Raw genomic sequence first — 24,202 nt, 5'->3', positions numbered from 1 at the left:
ATTTATCTTTTAGAAATTTGAAGGTTTACCTTACTAAGGGAGCAGTGATTCCACCAGACTAAAAACCGTTTAGACAGGAGGTCGTTAGGTTGTTGCATGACATGTTGAAGATTAGTCCTTAGGAGTGTAAGATTTAATTGTCTTTAGGATAGAATAGAAAATAAATAAATAAAATGCTAGTCCTTAAGAGTGTAAGTTTTCTTTTTCTAAAAAAAAATCAGAAGGGTATATCAATACTTTAGTTAAAAGATAACGGAGAATTAATAGTTTAGACTATTTAGATTAAGTTTTGAAAGTTTAAGCACTTTATAGATCACAATTGAAGTCGAATGACTAAATAGGTCAGGGTTACAAACCTTAGGGGCTATACAGATTTTTGCTCTATACACATAGTTTAGTCACATCTATATGACTTTCCTCCCCGAAAGCCTACTATTCCCTTCGTCATAAACAAAAACACAAAAAGGACACTATTGGCCTACGTTAATCTATATCGGTTTGCCGATGGCGTTTAGCACGCCGAAGCGAAATGTTTTCTAATCCAAAACGAACTGGATAGATACGAGATTGTTTAGCACGCTAAAGCTCATATAACTATTGTATAACAAAATATACACCCTTTTTATATTTATTTGTTGCCTCTCTACTGGATTGATATCGTTTCGAGCTTCATTGATCGCAATCAGATAAGTACATGTACGCAGGGGCCGATATAAGTGGTGGCTCTATGGGCTGCAACCCAGATAAAATTTGACAATATAATTAACCAAGTGTAATTTTGTACTGAAAATAGCCCGTGGTTCTAATGGCAAACTCTCCGAACCGTCTCATCAATTGCTCGAAGAGTATATGTTCGAACTAAGAGCCCATGTTTTTGGGGTTTTTTTATTTATCATTTTCTCCATTTAATTATTCATTTTTTTGGCTAAATTATATTTAATTTTCTTCTTATTCCCATTTTATTCACTCTCTCTTTTAATTAATTTTTTTCCTAAACAATAAATTTTCCACTTATTTATGACAGTTCTAACATGCGTAGATTCATATTTTATACATATGTTAGTATCCTTAGAAAAATTTTCCTTAACTGAGACTGTACTTCGGTCTCAAATATCTATAAAAAAAAGTACTATAAATTAGCTTAAATAAAATTATAATCCTTAATCCGCCACTTCATGTACGTATGCAGTGATCACATATTTTACTATCTTGCATACGAATACTACTAGTAATCTATATATGATCAACAAATCGAGACAAGAAAGCAAAACGGGTACAATGTCATAATTTTGGACGAGAGTCTAAGACAAGCAAATCAAAAAGAACATTTGGATCGAGTGCTCTCTCACCCTCAAAGAGCCGTTACTCTCTTTCGGTCCCTTTCAGTTTTGCTTTCTTCAGTACGTAATAATAATATCCCCGTTTTGCTCCGCCCATGGCTTTCCCATTTCTCTACAGTAATAACCCTCTCCACGTAGAATCAGATTCTTCCAGAAAACCCTTATCCTCTCCTTCAATCCATCGCTTTCTCAGCCAACCGTCTGATCTACTTACTTAATATCTCGCCGGTCAACTAATGCAATAACAAAATTGAAATGATTCTTAATATTTCCTACCTCACACACATCCCGTTCTTGCTTCCCAAGCAAAACCCTCCCTAGGGTCCCTGCCGCCGTGAAATAGAGCCATCATCACACCACGTGGATAACCTGACTGTCAAGACTCACGACAAACCTCACCATCTTTTCTTTCACCTATGAGCAGTGCTCACTCTTTGTCCATCGATCTCCCAAGTTCATAAATGAAGCAGCTGCTACATAGCTCTCTTCTTCTTCATCTTCTGTGTCTTGTTTTGCTGACGCACTGTAACGTCAACGCGCAGCAGTCGCCGGGGCCGTTGCAGACCAACGGCTATGCCTACCTCGCGAACTTCAACTCCTCCATGGCCATGGTCATCGTGTTTCTCGTGTGTGCTTTCTTCCTCGTTGGATTCTTCTCCATCTATCTTCGCCGCTGCGCCGAGACGCACATTGCCAACGCGGGCGGGTCTCTGGGCGCAGCGGCTGGGGTTGGAGTCTCCGCGCGATGCCGAGGGCTAGACCCGGTGGTGATTGAGAAGTTTCCGATGTTTGTATATTCCGAAGTGAAGGACCTCAAGATCGGCAAAGGAGCTCTCGAGTGTGCGGTGTGCTTGAGCGAGTTTGAGGACTACGAAACGCTGCGTTTGCTGCCCAAATGCGACCACGTATTCCATCCCGACTGCATCGACGCGTGGTTGGCCTCGCACATAACGTGTCCGGTCTGCCGAGCAAAGCTAGCGCCCGAGTCGAATGACACAGTTTCTGAGCCAAATAACACTTCGAATCATCCGGCAAGAACAAATGAAATCAGTAATGATCAGCAACCGAACGACGAGGTGGTAATCAATGTAAGTGAAAATCAGAGCAGCGAGGCGGTTGAGATAGAGAACTGTCCGGTAAGACCTGGAATATTCGGGAAGTTTCCGAGGTCACATTCGACGGGCCACTCTGTAGTTCAACCAGGAGAGAACACGGAACGGTACACGTTGCGACTGCCTGATTCAGTGAGAAGGCAGCTGGTTTCAAGCCGGAACAATAAGCTCAAACGATCGACTAGCTACGATGTCATTTTGCCAAGGTTGGGAAGTTCAAGAAAAGGATATAGACTCGGTAGCGAAGGGAGCAGTAGTGGAGGGAAAAATAGCGTTGATCATCAGACAGGGCGGTTCGACCCGTGGGCGCTGTTAAAAACGCAACCGTTCTTTGGTAGGGGCGGCGGTGGTTCCGTTAAGTCTCCTAAGATTGGTGTTGACGGAGAAGCTAAGGGTTGTTTGTAGAGCCTTTGTTAACGCCGGTGAAAGATAACGGGTCTCAAGAACCGATGTCTCGGTCTCCGGTCTGATGTTAAATTTTTTGTTCGTCATATTTTGTAAATATAATCTTCTTCATTGGAACTTGGTTTCAGTCTTGGAACCAAGTTAAAAAATTTAATTGTCCTCAACTTCGTCTCATATATTATTATTCTTGTTCTGTCTTTATTGGGAACTTGAACTTGTTCGAGGGATGGGTTAAGATTCATGGGTGCATGATTCATCATTCATGGCTCGATTGAATTGCTGGCGGGTCCAAGTGTCCGGCACAAAAATGAATGTGATTATGAAGTTTGCCGAACATTAATGATATTCTGCTACATACTACCTAACTTGAACTAATTAAGAAGTACTCTTCAGCTTCGTCTGGACTCTGAAGTTAAATAATGGAGTTGGTGAAAACTCAAAAATCACATTTCAGTATATGCTTTTCTCGCCGACTATTCAAGAATCACATTCATCACATTTGAACCTCACACTCATCTTGCTTAGTTTCTCAGACAAGTAATCCGGGGACGGGGGTCATAGCTAGCATGCATAAACGATTTGCTTGTGGTACAAACTCGATGTCGATCTGTTTAACTTTAGGGAAGGCTTCATTACGTGCTACAAAAGTAGTTATTACGGGCTAATAAGAATGTGGAGTAAGAGTCAATGCCATAATATCAGTGGCTCCACTCACTCACAGCAGGCGCGGAACTATCCTAAGCCTTGGTAGGGCTCAAGCCGAACCGAGTTTGTTGATAGATATTTGTCAGCATGTGTATGTACGTGATACATATTTAAAGATATCTTCAGCTTGGATTGGTGTAATCACTAATTTGTAGCCCACTTGAGGGCCAATTCTGGAAAGTCGGAGAGCCTAAGCATTTTTTTCAGACGTGTCAAATAGCAATAGGATCACAGTACTGGGTCTCTCCGTTAAATGGGTCGCTGTTAAGCAAAAAAAAATTTGGAGGTGTGCACGTGACTGAGTTAATTGAATGGGAGAAATCTTCTTCTTCCTACTGAGAGGTAAACACATAGCTATACATTCTACAATTCCCAGAATCCATCATATCATCCCATAAAGAACCCATCAAATAGCATCTTTTAAAGATTGGTCTCACAAGACTAACATAATCACAGCCTCCATTTCGACCATCCCAAACCCAGCAGGAGCCAGAACCTGAAACAAAACACAATCCAAAAAAAAAAATTTGAAAACCAAATTGTTGGATTAAACTGGCAGCTAAGTTGCAAGGTGAACACATAGTACAATATGCAATTCGATGATGTAATTAGGGAAAATATGATTAGCATGTAAGTCGAAGGAATTAAAGAGGAAGTGAGATTTCCAATTAAAGAAGGTTGTCACGCTTTGATTCCATTGATAAATTTGTATAATGGATATAAAAATATGGGGAATCGGAGATGGACCAAATCAGAGGCGGATCTTAGATTCTTAGCAGAAGAGTTTGTGAATTGCAATGAGAAAGAGGAGGTGGAGGTTCGATCCTAAAAATTGGAATAAAAGTTAAGCAGGGTTTTCAAGAAAAATGAATTAGTCTTACCAAGAAGATGATTAAATGGTTGGGCGGAGCCTTGATTCTTCATTGGAATCCGTTGAAACTCGAGCAAACAATGTTTCTCGTCGTAATGGTAAGCTGGACTGGACGCCCAACCTTATGGTATGGATAACGAGGCTGGTACCACCCTTTGAGTCTTTGACCAACGAAACCCACGTGAAAATAGCAGCCAGTGAAAAATCAAACTTTTCACCATACCTACTGTTCAGCTAACGCCGTCTATAAATATTGTTGGGCTCTTGAAGCGAAGGCGCATTCCATAATGCTCCCTTGTTCGACCCTCACCTTCATTCCTTTTGTTTTAATTCTTTATTTCATGTTTTCTAGAGTCTACCCTCAATTATCCAAGTTTGGACAATAGACTTCTCTCTTTTGTGGCTTTTTGATTCCATTTAGGATTTAGCCTTAGTTTTTTTAGGCGAGCTCTAATTTTATAAGTCATGTAAATTATTAATGATAATTTTTTTTCTTATGTTTGTCTTAGTAGCCTTATTTATTACAATAAAATAAAATAAAATTCTCAATTTATATAAGTAGTTTGAAAATATAGTTTTTAATTAGACATATATTAAACGGAGTTTATGATGGTTCTTAATTTTCACAGATGTACAAAATTTATATATAATATATATTTTATTTAGTATCGACATTGCATGAATTTCCTAGTTAAAATTTTCAAACCCACCTATAAATTAAATCATGAGTCCGCCACTAGCTCCACTTCGAGTTTGTTAACGATCGTCATCCTCGGTTGTTGTTCTTAATTAATTAGTACAAGATCAATTACTTTTCTGTATTTTCGATCACACTGATAAGCCTTCTATGCTTTTATTCCTTGTAACAAATATAATGGAATTGTAAATTTTGCTTCCAAAGGAATTCAAATTCGTCCATACATTGATGCTCGCTTTTCAAACATGTATCTCAAATAATGTTTACCTAAATGACCGAGGAATTATTAAGTTGGTAACTAATTTTCAGCTTATGTAAGACACTGCAGCGCAGGTTTAGATTTGTCTGAAGATGGCAGGACTTGCATATGAACAAAATGTTGCATGAACATTGAATACGTACATATGGAGTAGTATTTCAATCGCCATATATATATATATTGAAGACTAGCCTGGCTTGCATATGATCAATTGTCAATATGTACTAATATATATGTAATAAAACATTGGAAACACAAGATAAGATTATTTCTTCTTGTTGCATCGATGTGCCACCAATGTTGAGGGACAAGGGGCGCAAAGATATGACCAATTCGCCGACAAGTACGTTGTAATTAGTGGTTCTGTATTTGAATCACTAGAAATGACCTGATGGGTAGCTTATAAACTGAAACACCCTAATGACCAACATAACTACATGAGCATACAGTTTTAACTACTAAAATTAATTATGGGTGATTTTTGTTTACAGACATAGACGGCTGTAGTGGGCATTTCTTCTACCGGACAACCCAATTTAATGGGTTAAGTGGTGCAACGATTTCCAATGGGCTTTAAATTAAGGGCCAGATCCAAGCACTTAACATTATGATGATATGAAAAGGCGGCATGGGTAATCAGCAGAGATTCGAGTGTATGAACTCGTAGATAGTGACGGAACAAGCATCTTCATATATACGACATTCTCGATCAAGCAGTCTTTCATTGGCCATGATTGTAAAGGACAAAGAAGAAATCTCTGGATCTCGTTAATTTTCTCTAAAGATCTTGATAAGGTTTGCTGAATAAATGGATAATGAAGCACTATTGTAATCGTAAGAAGAGCGCGACAACTTCACAAGAAATGGGCAAATCTACCCTTCATTGATGAGACATATTATGTCGAGACATATTATGTCAAGACAAGGAAGGGTTTCCTTGACATTTGATGCCGCATTATTAAATGGTTTCATAGCTTTACCTGCAAAAACAACGAGCAAGAAAGCGGAGAAGTGGAGAAATATCTAGCAATATGGAGACTGAGATCACCGATGAGAAATCTGTCAGGTCTCTCTCTCTTTCTCTCTGCTATACTATTTTATGATTATATGTAGACTGTTAGATATTATATATGTTGTAAGCAAGAATTCAAATCTGTTTCATTAATTATGTACTTATATCATGAACTATGAGCGTTTGTATATTTGTATCGTTTTCTTTGTTTGATCATCAGTAATAACTGTAATATAGAAGGCCGGACTGCTACCAATTAACCAGTTTCTGTCGATCAACCAATGTCACTTCCCTCTCATCGGGCGCGCATAGACACAAAGTAGTTTCATGATTATCACCCACTCAGATTAGAATTATTCTTAAAGATTATGTCTGCAGTAAACTAATCAACAATGTTGTAAAAAGGGGGAAACGAGATTTGGACTATGCATGTAGATGAGAAGAACTATACGAAAAGGTTGGTGAAACATATGCGAAAAGGGGAAATTGTCTATCGTGTTCTGAGCCATCTCTAAAACCATTTATAATCCACAAAATTAAGATCGGACATACCAAATTACCAGTCTACGCCACTTTCTCTTGTTTGAATCCTCTAATAGGTTGGATTAATAACTGAGATGCAAGAGTGAAATTTTATCGCAAATCCGAGATATTTATTGAAGCTATCTTGTTCAGGTCTCTCGTGGTTGGAGGGAACTCTGGCACTAGCAAGGCATATTGCAAGTGCGGCGAAGGGTGGCAATGTGTCATCAAAAGGACTGAAGGTCCTGATTCCGGCAAGGCCTTCTTCAAATGTGGTGAAAATTGCACTTGTGTCATGTAAGTCAAGTTGTCAATTTTTCTCTTTACAAAATTACTCAACTTCTTCGATACATATATAGTGAGTTAAACGAATCTTGTTGTTTGTTTGCTGAGGTGATTTCGACCTTATTAACTTAGCTATCGTTTTCTATTTCGATCTACTGAACTAATGAACTTCAATCATTCTTGCCTAATTCCTCTGAAGAGATGGAGATGGTACAGTGAAGGAGCTAGAGAAAATTGATCCTAGCGAAGCATACTGCGAGTGTGGTGAAGGTTGGACTTGTGTCATCTCAAAGGTTGAAGGTCCCGAAGCTGACAAGACCGCCTTCGAATGTGCTGATGGTTGCTCTTGTGTCACTACTGCCTGAAACATATTAGAAGAACTCTGCTATAGAATATCATATCAGAGATACTCCTGCTGTCAAATAAAGGGCTTGTCGCTAGGGACTTGGCCACAAGCGTATGTAGTTATGTACTGTACTGTGCATGTGCGCACGAGCACATTTCTCTGGTGTGGCGTAGAATGGAATATGTGAATGATAGGTTTGGCTAAACAAGTCGCTCAATAAGGTCTTTATGCAAACTAATGGAAGACATGGTTACATTCAAGGATACGTGATTTTTACGTAGAGGACGACAATTTCAAAATCTCTGCATATCATAGAAAAGAAAAACGGCCTAAAACTGAAATAGAAATACTTATGTGCTTCATAGAAGAAAAATTTATTTTCAACTTCTTTCTAGATGATCAGATATGAAAACAAATTTGCCAAGATTTGCCCACCCAATGAGAGAGAATTAGAAATAATCTGATAAGTGATAACGATGTGTTGTCAAAAATTGAAATTATCGATAATCAACCCCTCAATATTGTATGCCTATGTTGCGTCCAAGCGGGATATGAAATGGACAACATTAGATATTGATAATTAAGAGTTAGCCAGTCGTTGTGTATCAATTAAACCAAACTTGTTTGAAACAATTTTCTTATCAGAACTCAGAAGGGATGCTTGCCGCAATAAAATAAATCATATGCAGTTTCCGATCATCTTTTGTGCTAATTTAGTCAGGTTGATTGGTTGTCCTCTTCACCATCAATAAATAATTGCTGGTGATCCTGCACAGATTGTCAACTTTTTTTAACTAGGACGAGCATTAATTGTTCGTCTAAACCGAAAGGCACTTTTCTATTTGGTCCTCTCAACCAAACCGGTGACTTTCAAGTTCCAATTAAGAAAGATGGTGTGGGAAGCAATAATGCAAAGCTAATTTTTGATTAGTTGAAAACATGACTGATTAACAATTAATTGAAACGGATTCTATACACCATGGAGTACCAACACCGGCGTATATTTTATTATTAAGAACCAATCTCAGACATCCATTTGTCTTTTCGAACATTGAACCGTTTACTTGTATGAATTTTTCTTTAGCGTTAGCATTATCTTTTTGTAGTCGTGGAGATTGAATCCAACAAAAAAAATCAAGTCTTTTAAATCGGACATGATTCGATGGATAACAAATCAGATCGAGACAGAGAGAGTGAGGTATCGTGGACACGCCGAGAGCCACCAAGTAAACGGCGTAAAAATCATCCATCGGTGTTGAAGATGAACGGCACAACCGATCAATTGCTGGTGATTCGAGGCTCCCCGCTGCCTGGCGGCCACTACCGATCTATTGGTTCAATGGAGCTTTGAAGATGAACGGAAGAACAGTCGAATGTGGGATATCTAGCTGGGTTCTAATTTACAAAAACTATTACAAGGAAGAATCAACAATCAATGTTGCAACGTACTCAAATACTCCATGGTTTCTGGGTTTCTTCCTTTTATATGGTATTGTACTCAAACTATTTACAAGTACCATATATCACAGGTGAAAATACGAGATGGAACGGTTATGTGATAAGTAACGGAATTTATTGAAGAAATTTTACTTTATTATTGAATAAAATATCACAATGAAAATGTATGATCAATTGTAATTATAATTCTCAAAAGTAAAAATTACTTCACACTTGAAAGACACGGTGAAATGTATTACAAAGCCACGAAGGTTTTTATTGCCACGAATGATGATAACGCTACGGAAGTCGTTGAAGTCACGAAGATCTTAGAACGTCACGAAGGTCTTGGAACGCCACGAAGGACTTGAAGCCATGAGGTCTTCAATAGAGCCACGAAGGTCTCTTACTACACAGGAATATATTCACCAACTATTTGTTCACTCAATACACCTATAGAGCTAAAACTCACCGAGAGCAATTTCTATCCCTTTGCACTATGTATTGGGTATAGACTTATATTGTATGCGGCTCCTAAACCCTAGCATAACAACCTGTATATATATCCCCTCCTTTCTATTCTCTTAGGCCGGATATAACCTAAACACCCACCATCCACTTATCTCTCAACCCCTTTGAAAAGGGTAATTTAACTACCTTGTTTGAAAACTCACGGATCTAAATCAAAGGAAGGAACAACTCACTTCTATCCTTTTTCTAACTAATCCTAATAACTTCTTATATCCTAATAAATCTGAAAATATATTTGAAAACACCCTTCCAAATATATCTAGATTTACCTATTTTATTTTACTCTCTACATGAAGCTTTCCTAATTGAACTAGGAAACTTCAATTTCTTCAATTTAAACTAGCCGGATCTTTCTTTTTGCACAAGCCTGGAAAATCTTTGAACTCCATCAACACAAGGAGGCCAATATACCTTCAACAGGTTAGGTCCTTCATCTTTGAAGCTCCATAACTCATCCATCGGTGTTGTTATGGTAGAGATTAATAAAGTTTCCATGATTTGTTATTTTGAAGTGCTGCCGAGATTGGGATCCCATACCAAAGCGAACTCGAGTCGGCCAACTACGAAAATCGAATCAATTTTGTTGCTCTTCTAGAGGTGGCAAACGGGTCGGCCCGGCCTGATCCATTTCAAGCGGGCCAAAATCATGCCGTGCTCAGGCATGCCCATTTATTTTTCGTGCCGGGTTCGAGCCGGCCATTTGCTTAAGCATCAGGTCGCGCTCGGGCCTGTGCCGGGCCAAAAAACGGGCAGGCCCGGCCCATTAGCTTTATAAGACACAATTAACATAAAAAAATTATGTAATTAGAATATTTATTTTATATAACTATTTAGAATGGTAAAATAATTACAATAATACAACACATTTGATAATCTTATTTCTAAAACGTTACATATGCCAAAACTAATACTTTTTTATCATTATTTTGGTAATATTTGTGACATAATGTAATTAAAATAATGAAATAGTCAAGATGTTTATATATAAAAGGTCTAATATTCAATTCTCATTATTATAATTGTTTAAACATTTATATAAATAATATAAAATTATGTGTTTAACGGGCATGTAGAACGAGAATCTGAAAACAAACAAGAATGCAGACATGTGTACAAATAAAATGTGATTTATTGAATATCAAGCGCGAGGTTATAATCTTTGTGAACTCTTCTCATTCTATCTCCGTATATGACTTGGCTCAAGGGTGACGTGCGCTTGATCTTGAGAATTTGAGTTTTGATTTGGATTTGGATTTGATGAAGAACGATCGATTTGACAGCTTTATGATTCTTCGTGGACTTGAGTTTGTATTTGGATTTGATGAAGAACGATCGATTTGGTAACTTGATGATTCTTCGTGGACTTGAGTTTGTATTTGGATTTAGTGAAGAACGATCGATTTGGAAGCTTGATGATTCTTCGTGAACTTGAGTTTTGATTTGGATTTGGTGAAGAACGATCGATTTGGAAGCTTCATGATTCTTCGTGGACTTGGGAGACTTCGGGATTTCTCGAGAGTGATCTTGCTCAAGTGATTTTCTCTCTTCTTCTCAAGTTCCCTCTCTTCATGTTGAAGGGGGTATTTATAGTGTCAAGGGTTCTATTTTATAGAATATTTTAATGACACTAAAATAATAAATTTCTTTAATTGTATAATTAAATTAATATGTATTTTCCGATTAATTTAAAATTAGTTATTCTCATAACTAAATTAAACAGAAAATAATTGACTTAATTATATCCGTTAAAGAATTTATTAATTTAATCAAATATCCGATTACCATTTCGAATCGTTAGTGACATTCAATTTTCCGATTTAAGTTGGAATCACGTAGCTTCGGTTACGATCATCCGTTTATGTGCTGACACGAGTTTTTTTCAGATCCGCACCGACTTTGTTGACTTTTGGGCCACGTGTGCAATTTTATCAGGCGCTTGACCGATTTAATAATTTAACGAAGATAATTTACTTCATTAAATTTTTTGTTTTACTTCGAGACTTTGGATGTCAATTTCTGCGACATTGTTGGAGCACAATTCCCTAAGAGTGAAATAATAAAGCAATATATGCTTTTGTGGAGAGACAAAGATAACACCAGCCCCTGCTCCATCTGCCCTAGATGAATCATCGAAAAACATCTTCCAAGTATGGAGGACCTCTGCAAGGAAGACTTCCTCGTCCAGGAATTCATCTGAGATTTCCCAATCCGCTGGAATAGGGTGGTCTGCCAAGAAGTCGGCCAATGCATGTCATTTCACTGCTTTAGCGGGCACATATACGATATCATATTGGTTTAATAGTAACGCCCACTTAGCTATGCGCCCGGTTATAACGGGTTTCGATAATATGAACTTAACTGGATCGGCTCGCGCCACCAAGTGCATTGTGTAACCTTGTATGTAATGCCTCAACTTTTGAATAGCGAAGATGAGTGCAAGACACATCTTCTCTATTGGCGGATAATTTAGCTCAGGTCCGGTGAGGGTCCGACTTAAGTAGTACGAGGCCTTCTCCTTTTTGGCTTCATTTTCATGGGCAAGAAAGGCCCCAAGTGATCTCTCTTGAGCCGCGATGTAAAGAATAAGAGGTTTCCCGGCGATAGGTGCACCCAACACCGGAGGATTTGCGAGGTATTTTTTTATGTTCTCAAAGGCATTGCAACAAGCTTCATCCCATACAAATGGAACATCTTTCTTCAGGAGTCGACTGAATGGTTGGCAACGGCCTGCCAGGTTCGATATGAACCTTCTGATGAAGGCAAGTCGTCCTTGGAGGCTTTTCAGCTCGCGCAAATTTCTTGGCTCTGTCATTTTCTGGATGGCTTTAATTTTGGATTGGTCTACCTCGATGCCTCGGTGCTTCACGATGAATCCATGAAATTTTCCAGAACTGACGCCTAAACCACACTTCAAAGGATTCATTTTTAATTGGTATTTGCGTAACGTGTCGAACACTCTTCGTAGATCTTGTAGGTGATCACTTCTGTTCTTTGTTTTGACAACCAAATCATCAACATAGCATTCTACATACTTGTGCAGCATGTCACCGAAAATTTTCTGCATAGCGCGTTGGTACGTTGCACCGGCATTTTTTAACCCGAATGACATGACCTTATAGCAATAAGTTCATTTGGGAGTTTGAAATGCAGTGAGTTCCTCATCCTCTAAGGTCATCCTTATCTGGTTGTAACATGATGATCCGTCCATGAATGACAAAATCTCATACCCCGTTGTCTTATCCACCATGAGCTCTATGATTGGCAGAGGGAAATCATCTTTTGGACATGCCTCATTTAAGTCACGAAAATCTACACAAACGCGGATTTGTCCGTTCTTCTTCTTGACATGAACAATGTTTGCGATCCACTTGGGATACTGAACCTCTCTAATGAAGCCTGCGGCAATCAACTTATCAACTTCTGCTTCAATTTGAGGAATAAGTTCTGTTCGAAAGCGTCTTTGTGTTTGCTTAGTTGGATGTGCCTCCAGTTTGACAGCAAGTCGATGAACCGCTACCTTTGGATCTAGGCCGGGCATTTCTTTGTACGTCCAAGCAAAGACATCTTTGTACTCGAGCAACAGATCAAGACATTCTTTTTCTTCTTCGGAACTTAAAGACGCACTCACAAAAATAGGTCTTGGGTCTTCCTCTGTTCCCAAGTTAATCTCCTTAAGTTCGTCCATAGTGGCTTGCCCCCGTCTTCAAGTTCTGGAGGAGATTCGTCTACTTCAATTTCAAAATCTTCATGATCGTCTTCCTCTACGGTATCTGCTTCTGCCACCGTGACATGATAAGAGGTTTAGACAATGTCATCCTCAACGTCATTATCGAGGTTAGTGGTGTTGCTATCTCCTTTTTGGCAATTGAATATGATGGTATGTTGCTTCACTTTGAGTTGATCCGTGGAATCCACTGCAAACACACAATGCCTCTTCATTCGTGACGGGATAAGACTTCGGATTTCTTTGCTCTCTGCTCGACAACAAGTCGTTTTCCTCTTGCATATCTGTCGCTCCTTAGGTGCTTGGATCATTTCCAACGCAGGCTTTCGCAGAATGAGCTTTGACTTTTTCTTATTTTTATCTGAACATGACATCTTTTTGAATACGGAAGTCTGAGTAGTTGTACTACCGATGCGATTGAAGACTGAACCTCTACTTGCTGTCATGTTCATACGGTCAAAAATCGACGTCTTTGTGATTGATCCTTCAATACGTTCAGATGTTGCCCCTTGCTCTCTTAACTTCTTTTGTGGCTCATCGAGCTCATGCGCCATCTTTGCTGCAGCTTGGTCGTCATTTTTGCTTAATGAACCAAAGTCGTATCCGGCCTTTTATAACAGCTTGTATGCGTTAGGATCGAACCCTTCACTTGTTCTTTTCTTAGGCAGTGATCCATGTTCCGTCTTACCTTGAATTGGTTTGACAAACCCCTTTAGTGGCTGCTTTGTGGGATTTTGGTTGCTCACCTTTATTAACGGCAATGTTGACTCCTCCCTCAACAATTTCACATCATCCTCTTCTAATTTTCGTGGGCACTCTTGTGAATTTGTCCCCACAAATGGAGACTCCCCCTCCCTTAGTCAAGACTTCGGAACATAGCAAAGGACCAGAAATGCATGGTTGACTTTTCTTTTCCACATATGATGTTGCTACTTCAGATGAGACTTCTTGCGACACTTCACCATGAAGCTCAACGTCTTTTGATTTGGCAACATTCTCCCTAACTTTAGCGGCTTTTCCCGTGGAGGGTACTCCGACCGGAAGGACTTCTTTCATTGAGTACTCATCTGTGTAGAATTTAGAATCCGCAAAGTATGATCTAGCTTCTGTGAATGGCTTGGTATCTCTTACCATGGTTTTCACACCTCCGCGATAGAACTTGAAGCATTGGTGTAAAGTGGATGGCACGATGCCATTTTCGTGTACCCATGGTCGTCCAAACAACAAGTTGTACAAGGTCTTCGCATCGATGACATGAAACAAGGTGTTTGATTTTAGCTCTCCGATGTCCATGTCTAGTCTGATCATTCCTATCGCTCTTTGTCTTCCTTAGTTGAAACCTTGGATCATGAGACGACTCATTGATAACTCATCAACGTTGATGCCGAGTTGAGACATGGTTGACTTGGGCATGATATTTACAGTTGACCCTCCGTCTACGAGCATGCGATTCAACTTCCGCTATCGTATGTACCCTATCACAAAAAGAGGCCGATTATGTGGCTTAGAGCCCAATTGGAGGTCATCATCTGTGAAGTGAATAGTATCACAATATGCATCACACGCGCCACATTCCTTCATGCTTGTGGAGTGTTTTCCTACATCGATAAGCAACTTCACAAATGCACATCTCGTTGATTTTGACAATTGCATCAAGTCAGAGAGGCTAAGTTAGAAAGGTAGACCCTCCCAATTGTTTCAACACCTCATTTTTCTTTAACACTTGACTTGCACCTATTTTTCTTGCTTCATACTTTTTATCTTCTTTGGAGCTGACTTCACAATTTGTGGCCATTGAAGTGTCCTTCGGTTGTTTTGTAGGCAAGTGCTCTATCGACAAGTTCCGGCGAAGAGGCTTCCCCAAATATGGAACGACTTTCGTCTCAAAAGGTCCTCGTCTGTTCTCCTCCCGTCGTGGAGGTGATTTCATACGAGTTGGTCAGGCAACCGGTGAGTTTGACATCATACCTTTGCGAGTTCTTCTTCGGGTGACCAATATCCATCCTTCATCATCGGCATTAGGGGCAACTTTGAGGATAGGCGTGGAAGCAGGACATTCTTTAACTTCTTTGGTCTTCTTATGTTCGCGCGCCTCCTTTGTGAAACAGAATGGTGCTTTCATCGGGTGAAAATGGAGTGGAACTAGCTCAAACGACCCGAATGTTACAGTAGTGCTATTGACTTCAGCAACGTTGTCGACGTCCAGCTCAATCTTCCCTTGCTTGGCGAGGTTCATTATCAAATCCTTGAGAACAAAGCACTTCTCTATAGAGTGACTAACGAGGCGATGATATTTACAATATTTCGGATCGTTTACACGATGCATTTCTTCTAGACACTTGCATTCCGGAAGATCTATTATCTTGTTTTCGAGCAGATCCTCTAACATGCCCGCCACATCAGAGTCTGGGAACGGGTACATCTTTCATTCAATCTCCTTCAACGTGCGTTTATCCTATCGTATGTTCGAGGACTTTCCACCTTATTGAACTCTTTCTTATCCCGCGTAGAGTCTTAACTGGTGCAGTATTGATGACCATTGATTCTTTGGAAGTCTTCTTCACAACTTTGTCAAATCTGCTTCCGAAGACATTGTCTTTTCGTTGGTCAACCAGGGACTCATTCTTTCCCTTATGACTTGCCAAGCTTAGCTCCATGTCGTGGGCTCGAGTAGCCAACCCTTCGAAAGAACGAGGCTTGATTCCTTGCAAGACGTATAGCAAATCAAAGTGCATGCCTTGGATGCACATTTCAACGGCTGACACCTCTGACAATCAGTCATTGCAATCAAGGCTAAGTGAGCCCATCTATTGATGTAGCCAATCGCGGGTTCATCCTTCCGTTGCTTCGTGTTAGTTAGCTCCATCATGCTCACTGTCCACCTTGTACTATAAAATTGATTAAGTAACTCGCGCTCCATTTGGTCCCAACTGTCAACATACTCCGGCTCTAAGTCTGTATACCACTCGAAGGCATTTCCCTTCAACGAGCGAACAAACTGCTTGACAAGGTGATCGCCTTCTGTCCCGGCGTTACTGCAAATCTCCACAAAGTGGGCGATGTGTTGCTTTGGGTTCCCTTTACCTTCAAATTGTTGTAAATTTGGTGGCTGATACCCCTGCGGCATCTTTAAGTTTTCGATCCTCTTAGTGTAAGGTTTGGAGTAAGTGAGGGAGTCGCGAGAATGACCTCTATATTGAGCCCGAATTGAGTTGGTGATGATGTCCTACAATTGTTGGAGTGATAAAGAACCAAGCGAGTCGCCATCGTTATTGGACGTTTCTCCATTTTCATTTACTTTGCTCCTGCCAGGCGACCCTTTGGTGTTGTTCTTATCATTGTGATATTCCAACTTGCTATAGAGCTCAACGATTTGCACATCTTTTTATTCAACCGTTCAGGTGAGCTTTTCAACCATCTCCAACAAATTGGAGAGTTGCTCCTCGATTGTGGATGCCCCCGTCACCAAGACTAGCACATTGTCAGAAAAGGATTGATGTGTCATAGAATGAAAGTTATCGCCATCTTCTTTGGGACTTCCATGGTATGATGTCGTGCTTGATTCGTCATCAGAGAAAACGTTTTCCAGGATAGGGCCATCACCAGGTAGAAGAGATTGTTCATTTGGCTCCTTCTCCTTTAACACTTGCTTCTTCCCACTTTGAGAGGCATGCTTTATTGCTCCCAAGCTCTCCAATGTGATGACTGGTTGACGAGGCATACTAGCAAGTGCTATAAATGTCGTGGGTTGAGCTCTAGCCACGCTCTGGGTGACAAGGGAAATCGGTTCACTCTTTGATTTGGAGGATGTTTGTTTGGACTTCTTGACTGGCTCGGCCTCTCCGCTAAATCTCGCGGTTGTGGACTTGGATTTCTTCGATGGAACGGCTTGGTTGTTCTTGGAAGCCATCGCACAAATGAAAGATTTCTTCGGAGGAGATGAGAGGCCAAAAATGTCCCACTTGGCGTGCCAATTTGTTAAACGAGAATCTAAAAACAAATAAGAATGCAGACACGTGTACAAATAAAGTGTGATTTATTGAATATCAAGCGCAGGGTTACAATCTTTGTAAACTCCTCTGATTCTATATCAGTATATAACTTAGCTCAAGGGTGACGTGCACTTGATCTTGAGAATTTGAGTTTGATCTGGATTTGGATTTGATGAAGAACGATCGATTTGCCAACTTAATGATTCGTCGTGGACTTGAGTTTGTATTTGGATTTGATGAAGAACGATCGATTTGAGTAAATTTCAATCGCACACTGGCTTCCCCATTGATTTTTTTGACAAATTGCTCTTGACTAACCAATAGACGTAGACGGACAGAGACGGAGGCCTTATTAATAAGCAGATGCATATCCATGTGTTGAGAGTGCTTGCATACCAGTGGAGCACCGAATAGACTAAGTGCATGTTTGGTACCCCAAACAGTTAGGGAGCTCTTTAAATCTAGTACTAGTCCGCTCTTCTACTGAGTGACCTAAACAAATACTAAACTGAGGTATGTTTGGTGAGACTGGACTGGGGTGGGTTGGACTGAAGCAAAGAACAAAACAACCCACACAAGAAAAACCCATAAAATTCTTAATGCTAATCATACCCAAATTTTATGCAGAAGCTCTTAAATTCATGATACTAACTACCTAGATTTTTTAGGACTCCATTGTAATTAAGAAAAAGAAGACCAAGAATTTTTTCAAATAAATTACATCCTACCATCTGATTCATATTTTCTAAAATCTCAATGATCTAATATTAATTTTATAATACCCAGATATTATCTTTCCATATCGTAAAATCTCATTAATTTAAATCTAGTTTTGCAATACCCATATTTCCAATTACCCGAAATTGAATGCAAAAGATAGAAGATAACAAAGAAAATAATGAAATAGATATCAACCTTCTTACCAATTCGAACTACTGTCTGAATAGGTTGAGGGAGAAAGAATGGCATAGAGCCACCATGATAAGAACTTGAGTACTATGCGAGAAAGGATGAGACCAAAGAAAATGAGTAAGAGAGAAAGAAAAACTTTTTTGAGAGTGATGAATTAGAGAGAAAGAAGAGGACGATGGAAGGGTTGTAGTTAAGGGTCAACTTTTACTGAACTCTTGTTAACGGGAGTTAAGGAGGTGAGTGAGAGATCTCGGTGTTAGGTTGTACCATTTAAGTTAGGACCACATCATAACAAACGCCACCCAAATTCTTGCCTAGTTCTTATTTAAGATAGTGCGGATTAGTACCCCGAAACAAACGTGCACAAAGTATACAATTAACACAATGACAGTTTCCAAATTTGACCAGTTCCTAGAGTGCTCATATGCATGTATGATCAAACTCATCATTGAGAGATCGCTCCTTCTCGATTTTAGTTGATGGCAGTAACATGGATGTCTACTAACACGGCTTAATTAGTTTCAATAATCCGGGACAATTCTCCATCATGGAATAAACATTAAGAAAATAAGAAGTGATCAATAAGAAGGTAGAAATGTAGAATGACATATTCAAATACGTAAAGGGCTTGTAAATTGGATTTGATTCATATATAATCAACTACCTGCCATATGATCATTGTTTATGTGGCTATTTAATTTGAGAGCTCGAGTACCAATGTACAATGTGGCTACTGGCCACAGAATTTGAGTAGTACGACATATATTTCAAAAAAAAAAAACAATAGTGTAGTCATGTATAAATTAGAGAAATTATTATATATACCCGTCACATATCTCACGTGGCGTATCCATTTAATGTTATTGGTCCAATTTTTATTATGATTGTTTCTGATTAGTTCTTATATGTAAATAAACTTATACCATTTTCACAGCATGTATGTTAATTATACATTAGCGCAATATGATTGAGTGAGTACACATAATCAATTCACTAAAATGGCAAATTGTACGTATTAATTGACCAAATTTCTACTACTTTCTCTTTCATTAGGAGGACAGTAGATATTCATCATTCAATTAAATGGACGACTTGTTAGTAAAAAAATTAGATATACTTGATGTATGACTATTTAGATAATTTAGTATATGATGTATGAAAACAATTTGGTACATGAAGTTATCATTTGTATTCCCTTTTAGTACTTTTGTTAGTTTTGATCATATTTTGAGGGTTATTTTCTTCACTTCACTCTTTTATCTCCTTATTTTTATATTTTACTTCATATTTTCCTATTATTATCAAATTATCTTTCGTTTATCTCCAAAATATGTGTCATCCACATCCACTGCGCATATATCAAAATATAAAATATGAGTATAATTATTACAACAAAAGTACCTTAAGATATTTATTCCATCCTTATTAAATTTAGCTAAAGCAATTAAAAATAATTTACAAATAATTGCTTCTTTTTCTTCTATTTTTTGCAAAGAAAATAAATTTCCAATATGGAATCGTAATTTAGGTATTTAAAAATTTATTTTCGAATTACTCATAGCTAAAAATGTGATTTATTGGATATCATAACTATATTAAGAAGACTTATATTTAGATATATACATAGTAGTTGCTAAATGGAGGAGATATATCAAACTTTTGAAGATAATTGAGATGCAATTTGGACATAATAAATTAAAATGAATTTACGTGTGGTTTTAAGAAGTTTATAATTAGAATTATGAAAATAATTATGAACTTATGATCAAAACTTATATAAATACCTAAAGGGAATACCAAATGAAAACTTCAGGTACCAAATTGTCAATTTTTAAACAGCAGGATCCAAATTGTCCAAATAGCGATATATCATATACCATAAGAGAAATTTACCTTTTTGTATTTATATTCTTATGAACAAATTTAGCTGTTAATATAAATTGGTATGATGATATCAGTGGAAAGCCAAACATTAGAGGGCCTCAGGGGGCCACTGTCTGTAGTAATTAGTAGAGTATGATTTAGTTGAACTATGTTAGAGTATTTTCAACAGATTCTCTATTATAACTTTTTAACTATTTTAGAGAACGCATTTAACTTTTTACGAAAAATAATGACTGCGTTAGACTCTCAATTATAATTTTACTTTAACTTTTAGCTATTTCACATGACAAATTTTTCGAGCGAGATAGCTAAAAACTAAAACTTTTGAATATAAAATATTTATTGTAGGAAATTATATATAATTTATAAATAAATTTAAAATACTTTTTAGTCATAATTGAGAGAACTGAAGTAGCCGTAATTTAAATTGGCTAGCCAAAATGGCTTTTAAGCTATTTTAGTTAAATATTTAACCAACACATGGTTAGCATTGTTAAAAATGCACTTAGAACATATTTAGCAGACTATATTATAATTTTTAGTTATGCTAGAGATAATATTTAGCTTTTTACGAAAAATAGGACTTTATCTTGAGCTATGTCACTCGACAAATTTATCGCGAAAGATAGCTCAAAGTTAAAACTTAAATTTAAAACATTTATTGTGGAGAATTATATATAATATATAAATATATTTTAAAATACTGTTTAGTCATGTAATCAATGTTTTTGAATTCAAATAAAATTAAAATAGAGAGAACTGATGTAGATGTAAAACTAAATTGACTAGCCAAAAAGACTTAAAGCTATTTTTGTTAACATTGAGCTGAAATATGGCTAACATTGCTGAAGATGTTTTTAGAATGATAAAATACATATATAACTAAAACTTTGGTCGGGGCATGACACCAGCCTGTTGGTCTTAGGTCTCGTTTTGTTGACGGAAAGGAAAATAATTCTACAAGAAGCGAAAAAGAAAGAAAATAAAAAATTTGGAGTACTTTCTATGTATTACAATGTCTGGCACATAAGGAAAATCACTAAGCAATGGACAACTTTAAGTAATACAATTACATATACTGAGTAATAAATACAAAGAAAGAAAAAGAGAAAGTGGATCCTTTGAAATTTAAATGGAACATGCCACTAACCTCCATATTTTGGGAGCTTATATTCATACCTCTAAAAACGTATTTGGAACATATCATCACTTAATAGACATCCCTTTTACTTTTACATATACTTAAAATCTTATTTATACCTCCATGTTTTTTTTCAGAAATGCCCATAATCAATATATCATTATTAGATATCAAATCAATATACTATCCATTAATATATTTCCAATTATACTTTTATTCAATTAGTATAAACAACTTGAAAAATTCTTAATAATTATACAATCAATTTTCTCAAATTAATTTTCTTTTTAACTCATAAATTCAAAATTAATAATATTATTCTTTTATTTCATTCATTGATTTGAAACTCACCAAATAGTAACATTAACACGAAAAATTCTAACATTTATTGAACAATTTTTTCTCTCAGGTTTTAGAACCGACATTTTTCAAAAATTCTATATAGATTTTCAATTGATACACGAAGATTAATAATGTTATTTATTATAATTTTAACAATAAAAATGAAAGTAATTAAATCGTCTTATTCAATTATTATTCCGAATTGCGGTTTTCTTGAAATAAATACATAAATAATGGATTACTGAAAAAAGAAAATAATCATTTATATTCACAATTTAAAATAGGCAGGTAAGAAAATTATCTATTTTGTGAACCCCTGAAAATTTTCTTTATTTTTCCGGCGTTACTGACATGCTTACCGACATTTTTTTTCCGAGATGTCAAAATTTTATTTTATTAACTTTGTGTGAGACTACGCGTCGTCTCAAGTGCGGAGGTATTGACTTAATATTTTTCCGAGGTTCGGATATTTTTCTATGAATTTACAAAATTAACGTTGATTAAATCGTAATTTCAGAAAATACATTTTCCCACGATTTAATCTTGGCCCTTGATCTCCATCGTGCAATGTAGGCCGTTAGTTTTTCCTTAAAAGGGAGGCCCAACCCTAGCTTCATCCCACACCATTTACTTCACTGTTCACTCTCCATTCTCTCTCCCTCACCTCATCATTCTCTCTCTCTCTCTCCTCTGTTTGAAAACAAAGGCACTACCTCTGAGCCCTAGAAAAAATTATTTATCTTTCCGACATAGTTGTCACACTAATCGATATTTTCCGAAATATCAAAATGTGGTTTAATATTTTCGTGTTGAACTACACGTCGTCACGAGCGCGGGAGTACTCACGAAATATTGTTCCGACGCTCGGTTATGTTTCTACGCAATTTACGAAGTTAACGGTCTTTAAATTATACTTTCAGAAATTATATTTCTTGCATTTTTAAATCTTGGCCCATAATCTCCTTCGTGCAATCTGGAAAAGGCCACCCTAGGCTGTCCCACACACAATTCTCTTATCTTCCTTCTTTCTTCTTCCTCCCCGCACCCTCTCTCTATTCTTTAAAACCTAGAAAAGGCCTTCCCTTTGAGCAGTCACTCCGCCTCCGTGCGGCCAAACTGGGCTGGTGGATCACCACTAAAATGTCCTCCTCATTCTCCTCTTCATGTCCATACCCGTAGACCTCGCATGCAAACAAGTTTCCGGTGAGGTCGATTTTGAAGCCGATCGAGATACCAATGAACAACTGAGCAGCTATCAAACTCCAGCGAGTTTCCTACTCACTGTTTGGTAAGCTCAGTCCTTCCATTAGTTTGTTTTGATCAATTTCATCGTCAATCTATCACACCCAAGCTTCTAAACTCCATCATCTTCTTTTGTTTTCGCTGCCGTGGAGCTTCAAGTTCCGGTGACCGTTTTTCATCAAGGTAGCGGCATAGGTGAGTCTAGAAGCATCGAAGTAGCCATAGAAGTTAGGTGGAAAGCCACAGAGGAGCAGCTGCAGCCTAGATCGCGAGTGTAGGAGTCCAACATCGACCGGTTTCGTTTTGGTGCTTTGTAGAGCTATCAAACGAGCTCTAATCTCCTTCATTTTAGTATTGTTGCGATCGTGATGTTGTTTCAATTCGTCTGGTATGGTTGCATGTCAAATTTGGTTGAGCTTAGGCATAGATCTTCGCCACATTTTGTAATCAGAGATGAATAGTAAAATCCATGGTTTTACCGTTTCTAAACTTACCCTCGTACTATTTTAATGTGGAGTGAGATTACTAATATACCCCTGCTGACTTTCATTATTTACCGTCATACCCCTAGTAGTAAATAAGTTGAAAAGTTACTGTTTTATCCAAATATTAATTAATTTAGTTTTTACTTAACTCTCATTTCAACTTTTTTACCTTTAGGTGTCTCGATCTAAATCGGATTAAAGAAAAAAATTAGTGACCTTTCGCTAAAACGTAATTTCAGCTTTACGGTTAAACATTAAACTCGATTTCCACCTAGATCGGAAATCGAGGAACTCTTAAGCATGAAAGATTTAAATGCCGGAAGAATAAATTTCAGATTTCTATTTATCGATCATTCCCATCTTAAATCTAAGATACGAATATCTATAAATAAATTCACACTCACCTTTAGAAAAGTCAACCGATCATCCCGAAACCCCGACTCGGGTAGTCAAACTAGTCAAATCGACTAAAAATGTCGTAACTCTTACTTATCCCTTTCCGTTATTTGTTTAGCTATGAGACTTACTTGCGGGACGTGATTCTACGCGGAGCACGATGAGAGTCACTTAGGGCGTAGACTTCGACACTGCTATATCAGGTAGGGTGAGCCGCCCGCTAGGGTGAGCCGGTACCTTCCGGGTTAGTGGTTTTCTATATATAAAATGTATATGCTATACGTCTTTATCGCATGCTTGCATTCATTTGCATTTTACTTTGATCGTATTTACTCGAGACTGACCTTTTATTTTATGCATGATTATAAGTCGGTGATTCCGTGTACTAATGTCTGGCACTACATGTTTTATTATTATATGGTGAATCTCGCATCCTGATGTCCGGGCACCATGATTTATCCACGGTGAATCCGTTGTCCTGATTTTCGACACCGTGCGGTTAATTACAATGGTGATAACCGTGTCTTCATGCTGGCACCGTAGTACATTATTGGCTTTCGGT

General features: G+C 37.8%; 2 protein-coding genes and 1 pseudogene across 2 annotated transcripts in view; 2 read left to right on the top strand and 1 right to left on the bottom strand.

The window, feature by feature from the left end:
- The window catches only part of LOC126788398 (lanC-like protein GCL1), a 252,730-nt gene that overhangs the window by 213,759 nt on the left and 14,769 nt on the right, over positions 1-24,202 (bottom strand). The gene's annotated exons all lie outside the window — the stretch shown is intronic.
- Positions 1,747-3,058, top strand: LOC126788657 (E3 ubiquitin-protein ligase ATL6-like; annotated as a pseudogene).
- LOC126789435 (uncharacterized) lies at positions 6,309-7,814 on the top strand. Its single transcript, XM_050515622.1, has 3 exons — positions 6,309-6,455; positions 7,077-7,220; positions 7,408-7,814. The coding sequence occupies exons 1-3, from the start codon at positions 6,421-6,423 to the stop codon at positions 7,571-7,573; spliced, it is 345 nt and encodes a 114-aa protein (XP_050371579.1). The 5' UTR covers positions 6,309-6,420; the 3' UTR covers positions 7,574-7,814.

Source organism: Argentina anserina, chromosome 1 (assembly GCF_933775445.1).
Source record: "Argentina anserina chromosome 1, drPotAnse1.1, whole genome shotgun sequence".
Lineage (NCBI taxonomy): Eukaryota > Viridiplantae > Streptophyta > Magnoliopsida > Rosales > Rosaceae > Argentina > Argentina anserina.
Note: the sequence above shows the minus strand (reverse complement) of the source record. Positions and strands in the feature narration are given on the sequence as shown.

Bases quoted from the DNA above. Each gene is read 5' to 3' on its own strand.
- LOC126789435 (XM_050515622.1), top strand. From the start codon at position 6,421: ATGGAGACTGAGATCACCGATGAGAAATCTGTCAG. The intron at 6,456-7,076 runs GTCTCTCTCTCT...TATCTTGTTCAG, and splicing joins ACCGATGAGAAATCTGTCAG to GTCTCTCGTGGTTGGAGGGA. The intron at 7,221-7,407 runs GTAAGTCAAGTT...ATTCCTCTGAAG, and splicing joins GAAAATTGCACTTGTGTCAT to AGATGGAGATGGTACAGTGA.